The 11972-nt window shown below is 41.5% G+C and overlaps 1 protein-coding gene across 6 annotated transcripts in view; it reads left to right on the top strand.

Annotated features, from left to right (window-relative positions):
* The first annotated feature begins 4098 nt into the window (after nt 1-4098).
* The window catches only part of LOC103705760 (uncharacterized), a 33844-nt gene continuing 25970 nt past the window's right edge, over nt 4099-11972 (top strand). For 3 of the 6 annotated variants that reach the window (XM_088708755.1, XM_088708754.1, XM_026804133.4), the window contains exon 1: nt 11426-11875. In XM_088708755.1, the coding sequence (XP_088564881.1) occupies nt 11528-11875 (348 nt within the window). In that variant the 5' untranslated portion in view covers nt 11426-11527. Of the gene's footprint in view, nt 4772-11425; nt 11876-11972 lie in introns of those variants that run through there. The other 3 variants (XM_026804132.3, XM_026804131.4, XM_026804134.3) reach the window with 2 other exon arrangements.

Below are 11972 nucleotides of genomic sequence, written 5' to 3'. Positions count from 1 at the left end.
TAGAGTTAGTGAATCGAGTTAGATTGGGTGAATCATGTTAGTAGGTTCAAGGGAAATTAGAAGAATTAGAGAAAATTTTCTCTCTTGACTTCAAAATTGGTTGCTTGAAGATGGAATTGGATAGGAAAGTAAGTGATTTAGATTTGAAACAAAGTGGGATGGGGGGGATTAGATCAGGATGAAGGAATCAAAGGTTTCAAATTTGAGGAAATCAATCAATCGATGCAATTTGATGTAATTAGGTTCAATTAAATATTTGATAAATAAGTTGAAGGTGGTATGATATGGATATCAGTCAACTAAGACTTAATTTGAGTGGGGAATAGTGGGTTAGTAGGGTGGTGCTTTTGAGACCACTCACAAAACATGAACTTTGCTGCTCAGTTGTTAACTTTCCCGAGTGGCTTAGGAGCCTTTCAAATTTTGTCCGATAATATCGAATGGAGCCACTTTGTAGTAGCTTGGAAAAATCTGTAGAAAAATCTAAAAATTAGTAGCTTTGAACCTTGTATATATGGAGCTCTATTCTAAGCACCTTGCTACGACTTTAATCTTGCTCTTTTAAAAAGGAAAATTAAATGTAGAATACCCCAAGTATAGGGTGTAGCAAAGTAATATTCTCGGTGAGTTCGAGATCGAATCCACAGGAATTTGACAGTGAACAAAAACTAAAGGCTAAATAATATTCAGATTGACAAAAATATAACTAAGGCATTAGGATTCAGCCTAGCACTTAATCATGCATTTCTTAAAATCATCAATTAATCATAATAAAATAGATTTAGTTTTATGGGCAGCATTACAGTAATTCTATTTTAAACTACAGGGATTTCTAAGCATCTGTTATACCCGGGGAAAATAACAAATCAAAGAAAATATATAAGTTTGAAATAATTTCTATCAATCCACTGCACCATAAATCAAATCAAAAACATTAAAATCCAATTGATGATTAAAGAAAATACATGAAAAAAATGCTAGGCTTTTCCCTAGCCTTAGCTAAAAAAAGATTTAGCTATCCATATGAGATGCAAGCAATTTTATAAAAGGGATTAGCATAGAATAAATAAAATAAAACATAAATCCCTCTTTTTTTTTCCTTTCTTCTCTTAAGAAAACAGAGTGCTCTGTTTTCTTTCTTTTCTTTTTCTTTTCTCCTCCCGATGCTTCTCCTCCTTCTCTCGCCCGGCTGAGAAGACGGATCGAAAGAGGAGTTGAGATGTTTTGCTTGCTGGTTCCCTTGGCCTCTTCCTCCTTCGTCGCACGGCCGGCTATCCTCTTCTCCTCTCTCCCTCAGCTGAGAAAAATCGGAAGAAGGCCTGCGGTTGTTTGGGAGACCTCTGGTTTCCTTCTTCCGTCCCTTGATCCGTGTCCTCCTCCTGCCTCCACCGGATGATCCCCCTGGTAGCCCCTTCCCGGTTCCTTTTATAGACACTTTCAGCATGTTTGAAGGAGGAGAAGCGATCGGAGAAGCTGAAACGCTGCTGGGAGTGGATGAGACGCGGATTAGATGAAGTCGAATCGCTTGGGACTCTTCGGCTGCTGGGATGCTTCCACTGTTGCTTGGAATGATCCGGTTGGGAGACAAGAAGCCATGCGGCTGTTTGATGCCACAACGCTTGAGATGCCATGGACGGACGTTGGGATGCGGCTGGGAAGCGTGGAAGAAGATGACTGTTGGGGTGTTGAGAAGACTCCTCACCAGATGGCTTCCTCCTCTTCCATCGGCTGGAATTTACTCAGGATGAGACGCGGCTTAGATGACGAACGTTGGGAAGCTGAGGAGACGGAATTTTGAAACACGGTTGAATTAAAGAGCCGGTTTGGGAGTTTGGGTTTGTTCCTAAACAGACGAGATGGGATATTGATCCTGTTGCATGTTCTGGGAGGTTACGGATAGTTGAAAAGTTGGGAAATTTCAAAGCCCCCATGCTGCAGATGTTGGAAAATTTGTTGAGCTTGGGCTGCCGGGCATTGGGTTGAAACCTGCGTTATTGAATCTCTTGGATTACTTGCACTCAAACACAAATAAAATATTAATTAATTAATTTTATTAATAAAGATTAGCTATAATACTAATTAAAATGGTATGAAGATTGTACTTTTGTGCTCTCATCACACCTCCATTGTCATCGTCACCTCCTACTTCAAAAGTTGGTTCAACTTCTAAATAAGAGAAGCCAATGGCACCTTATCTACTTGCCTCCATTGCCAGCTCTGATACCTAACTATTAGCTATTATGTTCGTCCCAGAACTCATATGACTTGAGTCTCACTTGCCATCTTTTGTCTTGCCCTTCTCTATTTTGATTGATAGAGATGGGAGAGATTGAAGTATACTAAGAGCGAAAGATAGTTATTATTGGCATGCATGCCTTTCTCAATTTACTGATTTGCAGAAATATAAGTACATATATAGCCAACATTGATATCAGAGACTTACTTGAAACGAACTTTTTCTCTTGAGAATGTCAACAACCCACCCCCTATTCTCAAACTACTGGATAGAATAAAGCTCTATCCTACTAGCAACCTTTAACAAAGTCTACCAACTCACTACACCCAAACTTAGCCTAGTGACAATTTTTATTCTCTTTAATATCCATAGTACTCATAGAAACCATGCATGTGATCGTAGCATCCATGAACATGCGAATATGTTGGTAACTATAACATTAACTGATGCTCTCAAAGAAACCTAGGAAACAAAGTTCTTACAAAAATCTGATGTCTATAGTAATACACTCGGTCCTCACGAGGCCGAGTCAAGCTTGCGATCCAATTTTTGTGTCGATTAAAATTAACAATTAGCTAGACAGAGATAGAAAAATTAAGAATCACATATATCTCATTGTTTTGTGCTTTAAGCATAGGTTTAGGAAATTAAAGTGAATTAATTGAATATTGCCGCTAAAGAAGCATAATAAAACACCTGTATAGATTGCATTTCCACTCAGGGAAATAACATACTAATGAGCAGGATTTTTTTTGAAAAAATGACATTTTTGATGAGAATAATGAATGTTCATAGTAAGTATAGTGATGCAAAAATACTGGCAAACACAGCATTGGGCATACTTCATTACAGAGAGAGGCATCTTCAAACACACTTCCTCAAAATAAGTTTGGAGCCTCTACCTCTCCATTTCAAGGCTTAATGGGAGAGGTCTAAAGTCTTTGAATCACAACCATCTATGTCTTGTGCAAAATTCATGCATGGATGGGCACATGAGATAGCATACCTTAATCTATCACATAGAGCTCAATCCAATTATGGATGTGATTTGAAGATCAGACCTCTCCATTCACGTTGTTTTTATAGAGAGAAGATCCCATTAACTCAAGTTCCATCAAGCCCTTGGTCAGCTCAACCTACAACTAAAATCCCCATTGCAGCTCTCTTGTTCTTATATAACAAGTCTATACATCAAATGTGCTTCCCCACAAGGCCTTTGGCCCTTTTGAAATCGGATTTGGGTTGTACATTTCACACTCGCATGAAAGAATGTTTGATCTTCTTTCACGATGTTAGCCGTTGGATTGCGCCTTGCACAGATATCCAAACACTGCGACCTCTTTCTTCCATCTGCCTGCATGGATCTTAAAGTAGTCATTATGCGATCCAATAGTTGATGTTGCGAAAAAAAGTGAATCATTTTTTAGCGTGAAAGATCCAATCCGAATCTCTCGAAATCAGTTAAACTAATTGCATGCGAGCAGTTTAAGTTTTACTTAAAACCAAATGAGCTAGCTTGAGCTCAATTTGTTTGCAACATTATAAGCTGAGCTCGTACCGGTTATTACTCTACTGGAGCGCACAGCTACCCCCAAGCGATCCCCGCATCATGGTGTTATAAAATCCAAAAGACCAAATGAATCAAAAATAAAAAGATAAACAAATAAAAGAATACCCACCACGAAACCATGCCAACCAACCATCAATCATCATTCCAGCTCAAAAATCCATCCCACATCCAGCGTATCTCCGAGCCATCATTCCCAATTAACCTGCTTCCCCTCCCACAGGTCATTTGGTCTCGGGTCCCGCTGGGTCCCAATACCGCTTCTCATAGGAGAATCTCTAGATTCGCTCCCTGCGTCAGCTCCTGTCCTTCCCCTCCTACTCTTTACCACCTCAGAAAGAGACCCTATCCCACTTCATTCCAGCCTCTCTTGACCTGTTTACATTCCCTTCCTTACCGAAAGCTCCAAAAGAGTATTCCCTGTCTTTTTTTCCCTTCCTTTATAGTCTTCTCTACTCTTCTCTTCTTTCTTCCCTTCCTTTATAGTCTTCTCTTCTCTTCTTTGTTCTTGGAAAGGACGAGGAGAGAACAAGAGAAGGATTAGAGAAGAAGAGAGAGAAAGAGTACTACTGATCATGGATCTTCCTCGATTTTCGTGCCCGGAGAACTCGTTCCTCTATAACTCTACGTTGTGTGGGTGTAACCCAGGGTATTATAAGGAGGAGGGGGGCAAAGGGTGTGTGCTGTTTGAGATGGAGGACGGGGACTGGGCAGTGAGGATGACAGGGGTGGCGGGAGCGGCGGGTCCGGCGTCGTTCCTGGCGGATCTGCTGCCGCTGGACGACGTGCGACGGATGGTGCGGTCGGAGGCGGCGCTGCTCAAGGCCGTAATTGTCACCGTCGTCTTCTGGCTCGCCTTCTGCGCCGCGGTCCGGCTCGGGCGCGTCGACGGCGGCCGGACCGTCTGGTTCCGGGTACGGTGGCGCATCAGCCGGCTCGACCTCCGGTTTGCCACCAAACATCACCTGGTTAGATTCCTCCTCCACTCTCTCTCTCTCTCTCTCCCTCCCTCTCCCTCTCTTTTTTGTTTCAATTTGACCGTGAATGGTAGGTCGCTTTGTTCTTTCGGTTTGGTTTGTGGTCCACCGAGGGGACGTGTTGGTAGGTTTAGGGCGGTGATCGGATCCGTGGGTCATGATGAAGGTGGGATAGTCGTATACTTGGAAAGGCTATGTGCCGCGGATTCTCCGCGGGTCATGTTGGTCGGGGGCATCATGCGTGTGGTCCAAGACTCCCGTTCAGCTGGACTGGCCTCATTGGATTTGGTTGTCCTGTACTGGAAGGTGGTCGGTCACATTCTACCAATACTATGTAATTATGTTTATACACCCGTAATGCACGGTCTGATCGGATTAGTTTAGAATTATTTTGAAACCAAATTAATTTAAATTAATTTTTGAAAAATCAAAATTAAAACTGAACTGATCTATTAAAAACATTCTATTCAAACCAAAAATTTGATTTAGTTAGGTTTAATTTATCGAATTGATGTTTAATAGGTTGGGCTATATGGATGGAAGTAAGTATGAACATAAAAATTTTATTTTATATAGAAATGTTCAATAGACCAGACTAAACAAGTTGGAATAACTTTAAACTTATAAAAAAATAATATATATATATACACACACACACACATATATATATATATATATATATATATATATATATATATATATACATACATACATACATACGTACATTCACAGATGAGTCGGATCTAGTTTGTTTAAATATATATACTTGTATATATTGGTTGGATTAGATTGAGTCAGATTGGTTTGAATGTATATACCTATATTTACATATTGGTCGGTTGGGTTGAGTCTATTTGAATATGTTTTTTTAAAATTTAAACCAAATATATATATATATATATTGGTTCAAAATTTTCTCAAACCCATACTAAACCAAATTATAAGAAAAAAGCTGATAACTGAATTAAAAAAAAAAAAAAAACCGATATAAGGAGCTAGAAAAGATAGTAAGCGGATTATATGGTCTGAGTGGTGTTCACCTAGTATGCACTGTCTGCTAATATAATTCAAAGAAAAATGCTTTGTGTACCCCTTAATATATTCCTAACATATCTAGATGCTACTTAGAGGTAAAATGGGCTTAAAAAACCTTGTCAAACTACCTAACCTGGAGGGTGAGATGGAGCTGCCTACATCCCTTCGTGATATGCTACTTTTTTGATTTTTTTTTAATTCTATTCGTATACGTTATGTATAATATAGTGAAAAAAAAAAAAAAAAACTACCTAGCCCGGTTAACGTGTTGGGGGTATGCTAATTAAAGAAAGGTAGCGTACGGGAAGTGGTCCTCGCAATCCAAGCAACAATGACCTACTGGCTATCAAGAACCGCACAAATTTTTGCCTCCTAGCATTGGTACGACAAGTCGTCACCTTTTAGAGTCTCCTTCTGTGTTCCACTGCAAGGGTGCTGCCTTGGGGGTTATGTAATAAATGTATTTTCTTTTCCTTTTGTTTGGACGTGCACCTGAACGTTTTGTCTACGTTTTTTTTTTCTTTTCTTTTTTTTCTTTTTCTTTTCCCTTAGGATAAAGAGGGAGGCGGGGGGATTGGGGTAGGAAATTAACCCCACCCGCAGGGCAGCCCCCATGGCCCCTCTTCTACTAAGAAATATTCGATGCAGATAGAAAATTTTTCATACACTCTCCATCAGTACAGACGAACTCGCGTGTGAGTACGTCATCCTAGCACCACCTGAGTACTAGAGAATCAATAGCGCTCCCAACGGGCAAACTAGGTGGGAGGCATCTAGTCTCCGCATTTAATCGACATTCGTGTGTTTTGAACCTGGGTCACTCCGTTAGAGTTTTATAATTTTTAGAATAACTCTAATTTTCTTATCTATTAGAGGTAGTTGTTTTTTTTGAATTTTTCAGTATTTGATTTCCTTGTCAAAGAGACACTTTATTTCCTCTTCTATTGCTTAGGGGAAAATTTAAAATTTTAACCGGCTGTTTTTTTAATCTTCGTTCTTACGACCTATCTTTTCTTTCTTACAATAAGTTTCTCTTTTTTACAAATTAGCAAATACCTGAGTATTAGTGTGCTATATTTGGATGCAACCTAAAGTAGAGAAAGTGTGCATTTTGTATCCTATCAACAATTTATCCATAAAACCATCTGCATAGTTGGAAAATAATTATATTTAAAAAATTATCTTAATTGGTATGTCTAGTCCAAATTAATTTTTAATTTAGGTTTTTTTAAGCTTGATACGCGAAGTATCCCAACACATATGTATATGTATATTCATATATACAAGTGCGAGATCTTAATGATCCATTAAAGCATGTTTGATCAATGAAAAGTAGTAGGATGTTGGCAATTATATAAATGCACGTCAAAGAGCACCTCACAGCATGATCACTTTAGGTATTTAAAATGAAATCAACTGCATATGGTTTTTTTAATGATAATTTTATACCAGTTAATCTAATTTCACAAACATACATAATGGATATAAAAAAAATGTACACATATGTTGTCATAACAGTATTATTTTTAAAATCTAATAAAGGAATAGGAAAGGAACAAATGTAAAGGAAGATATTACCATCCAATAATAGAATCCAAAAATCTCTTCTCGTCGCAAAGTAGGGCAAATCTCAATCCATCGCAATGATTTTATATACATATGTTTATTATTGTTTAATCATAATTTATTTGATCAAGTAATTTTTTTCATATTTAAATACTTATGTCCATTTCATGAACAAATATATTATCATATTACCATTATTAATTTTGATAATTATCTGATGTGATATACATAGAACATTGGATGGTGTTCCAAACTAGAAATGCATCATGGATCTTTGGAAGTTTGGCAATTTGCATCATATCTGTAGCCGTTGTATCCGGATCGAGGTAGAAGCGCAGCTCAGACAACCCTGAGATCGGCTGGAGATGAGTTAAGTAGGTTGGTTGAGGCGTTGGACGCTAGACTCCTCTGCTAGGTGGCCTACAAGAAGTTCACTTGCTGGAGAATTTTCGGCAGGGACCCTCTAATGCCTAGGTCAGAACAACGAGGCAACAGTATGAAATGAAGAGATTTTAGCAGAGTGAAGGCTATGCGAGAAAGGTAGCGCATTACGTGTATATAGGGAAGCCAGTTTGTCATTACGTGGGCCGACATAGCGTGCAATGATGGCCAGACAATGGCCAGTGGTATGGTCGCAGTGTGGGTGCTAGTCTACGTGGGCAACAGAGTGCGCTAGTAGGACGCAAGATGTGATGCCTCCACGACTGCGGATTACCAAGGTTGTCGATTCTTATCAATGCGTGTTGATTGTTCTCCAAGGCTGGTGACTCCTCGATCAGAGCCAAAGTCATTTGCCTCGGTTTACTTCTGAGGACAGAAAGTTGGTCAGACCCGAGGTCGAGGTGTCTGGTATTTTTCTCATCACTTGCCCTCCACTTCTGAGGCCGAACAGTGCTCTGGTTCGAGCGATGATAGTTGAGCAGTTATCTTAGTCAAGAGTGAGACCTTTTTGTGATCCTTCACTTTGGTTACCGACTCTTATTCTCCTTTTCAACATGCCCATATGGTCAGCGAGACAAACAACTAACCGAGAGGTTCACAAAGTGTATTTCAATGTTCGAGGGGAAATGGAAAGAAGCCTTTGAACAGGCCAAACTATACGAGGCGAAGACCATGGTGGCCGAGGCGAAAGCCAAGTCGACCGAAGCCCGTGCTTCGACTATGCGGACCTAGGTGGGGGTGAAGGAGGTCCAGCTGTTTGCGACCAAGAACGCCCTCAAGTTGTCGATTAGAGAGCGATAGACCTTTTCGTGGAGCTATTCCAAACCGAACAGAGAGCCTGAGAGGCTGAATAACATATCGCTGAAGCAAGCAACGGGCTGACAAGCCCGGCGATGGGTCGAGGAGGCCTTGTGCAGCCTGAGTAGGCTAATTGAGGCATTTTGCGTCGGACTCCTCTGCTGGATGACCTGTAAAAAGTCCACTTGTCAGAGGATTTTCAGTGGGAGACTCTCCGATGCCTAAGTCAGAACAACGAGGTAACAGTACGGAAGAAAGAAATTTTATTAGAGTGAAAGCTCTATGAGAAGGATAGTGTATATTGCATACTTGAGGTCCTCCGAGTTGCTCTTCTAATATACGAAAGACAATTTATCGTTATCTAGACTGATATGGCATGCAATGATGGCTAGGTAGTGGCTCGTGGACAAATTTGAAAAGGAGGAGAATAAAGATCTTAGGGCTCGTTTGGTTCGCAGAAAAAGGAGGGGGAAAAGTGTGGTCAACGGGAAAGTAATGAGATGCTTCTTGTTTGGTTGGAGTTTTAAAGGAGAGAGATGGGAAAGTTGTATTCTCATGGAAATATGATTTCCACATTTCATGAGAAAGTCTTTCCCATGAGAAATATGGAAAAATTACTTTTCCATGAGGTAGGAATCACTCAATTTTTATTTTTTTCCCAAAAGACCCTTCAGCATTAAAAAAGCATTAAAGAGATATTAAAGACCTAATTTTTATTAATGGTATAGTAGAAATTATATTTAACTTTTTCAGAAAAGTGGATGGTCAACCAAACATAAGCACTTTGAAAATCTGTCACTTTTCCATGGTCAACCAAACATGCCAAAAATATTTTCTAGGCATGCTCTTCCTAAGAATCTGCTTTTTAGGAATCATATTCCTAGGAGAGAAAATGCTTCCATAGCGAACCAAACAAGCCCTTAGGGAGGAAATGACTTTGACATGGAAGTGGACGAATGAAAGGATTTGACAGAGGAAGAAAAAAAAAGCTGCAAGTATTTTTTTTTTAATTATGAGATGGTTGAGTCCGTTAATAACAAAAAAATTTAACCCACCCCTTGGCTATCTCAAAGTAAATTTCGACGGCAGTCGGTCAGTGGATGGTGTGACTGGAGGGGTTGGATTTGTGATCAGAAACCATCCTGGTAGGATGATAGCAGCAGGAGGGCGGCGCACGTCAGGTCTCACAGTGGTCGGGGCAGAGTTGCAGGCAGCGTGGGAGGTAGAGGTGGGCATTAGGCCGGGCCGCCCATGGCCCGACACGGCCCGGCACGAAGCGGGCCGTGCTTGGCACGGCCCGCTTCCTACAGTAATGGGCCATGCTAGGCACGGCTTATAAAAGGGGGCCGGGCTAGGTTAAGAATTTCTGGCCCGCGGGCCGAGCCCGGCACGGCCCATAAGGGCCTGAACCGGGCCCGGCACGGCCCACAAGGGCCTGGGTCGGGCTAGGCACAGCTCGTCCCCTTTAAAATAAATGAAAATAATTTTTTTTTATGTATAATTTTTTTTAATAAATTAATAAATGTTGGGAACTAAGGATTTATTAATATAAAGCCACCTTAATGGTGGGGGGTTTGGCATAGACCCCTACCAGTTTATTAATTTAAATCAAAATGGTACATGAAGGGAGGTTTGGTCTGACCTCCAGAATACAATAAGAAAGAAGAAAAAAGAGATGACTCACTTTAACAATTAAAAAAATAAAAATGTACAATTATAAAAAATTAAGAAATAAAAATAAATGATCAAAATCTTACTAATCATCAGTATTCACTATTCAGTAGTGTTTGTATCATCATCAGTGACCTTCTCTTTCTTTTGTACTTCTAACTTCTCAACAAGAATCTCCTCTTGTGTAGCACTTGAACACTTGCTAAATGCAAACTAAAACTTAAATTGCTAGAAGCCTAGAGCACTTGCTAAATATTGCTAGAAGAGAGAAATAGTAGTAGTAGAGAAGGAGAGAAAAGTTGGTTTGGTGTGGTGAGAATGAGGAAGGAAAGAGGTATTTATAGGACTCCAATTTTTTTCCCCAAAATAACGCTCAAATTAGCCGTTTTATAGCTGTTGGGAGGGGCAAAATGGGTAAAAAGCCATAAATAGCCGTTATGGGCAAAAAAAATAGCCGTTATGGGCCACCCATAATGGCTATTTTTTTGGACAAACGGGCCGTGCCAGGCCCGGCATGGCCCGCCACCCCACGGGCCTAGGACCGTGCCGGGCTTAGCCTTTAGGTTAAGCGGGCCGTGCCTGGCACGACCCGTTTAGTAACAGGCCGGGCCAGGCACGGCCCGTTTGGTCTGTGGCCCGGTGGGCCCGGCACGGCCCAATGCCCATCTCTAGTGGGAGGGTATATCCTATATGTGGCAGGTACTTGGTGTGGAGCAGGTATGCCTCAAGGAAGATTCTTCTGTGGTTATCGACTGGCTCCGAGGGGCGGACCGGTTTGGGGATGGTCATCCCCTCATTCGGGAGATCCGTAGGATGGCGCGGTTGATGGGTGATGTTCAGATAGGACATGTGTATAGGGAGACGAACAGGGCTGCAGACTGGGTCGCCTCCTTTGTTGCCCGGCATTCCGGGGATTTTCTTTGGACGTCTGTATCATACATCACCCCTCTTTGTATCTTTTACTTTTCCGCAATTTGAGAGGTTGTACTCACATTACAATTATATGAAATGGGTAGCTTCTACCCCCAAAAAAAAAAAAAAATAATAATAATTTAATTTCTGAGCTTCTACTTTAAGATGACGATTAAAAAAGAATGATAAAAAAAGAAATCCGCCCATATTTCCTTTTGTACTGCCCGTCCTGCAGCCGCTTTTATTTCTTGCATTCCGATACCGTCACTGAAACCATCTACGCCTTTTTGACTTCCTCCTTTCTTCCATCGGAATTCCGAGCCGATGGAAAGCTCGTGTCCGCCGCACGCGTTCCGCTACAACGCGACGCTATGCGCCTGCGCCCCCGGGTACTACCTCGCCGGTGACGGCGGCGCCTGCCAGCTCGCCCCTGGCGGCGAGTGGGTGACCAGCTCCGGGGTGGAGCCGACCCCGACCTTCATCGACACCGTCCTCCCCATCAAGCCGTTCACCCCCTCCCAGATCTTCGTCCTCCTCGCCACCCTGGCCACCCTCCTCTCTTGGCTTGCATTCTGCGCCGCCCTCCGCTTCCCGAGGTTGGACGGTGCTTTGTTCCGCCTCCGCTGGGGGATCAGCCGCCTCGATCTCTGCTTCGCCACCAGGCATCGGCTGGTCTGGATTCTTCTCCATCCTGTTTCCCTTTTTTATTCTTCTTTGTCTTCTTGTTATTCTTTGTTGGTCCCAAGTTCATCATTTTGGCCAAGAATTA

The sequence above is a fragment of the Phoenix dactylifera genome, chromosome 12, assembly GCF_051530095.1.
Source record: "Phoenix dactylifera cultivar Ajwa chromosome 12, Ajwa_hap1_PhDact_Kaust_v1.1, whole genome shotgun sequence".
Lineage (NCBI taxonomy): Eukaryota > Viridiplantae > Streptophyta > Magnoliopsida > Arecales > Arecaceae > Phoenix > Phoenix dactylifera.
This window is presented reverse-complemented; position numbering and strand designations above follow the sequence as displayed.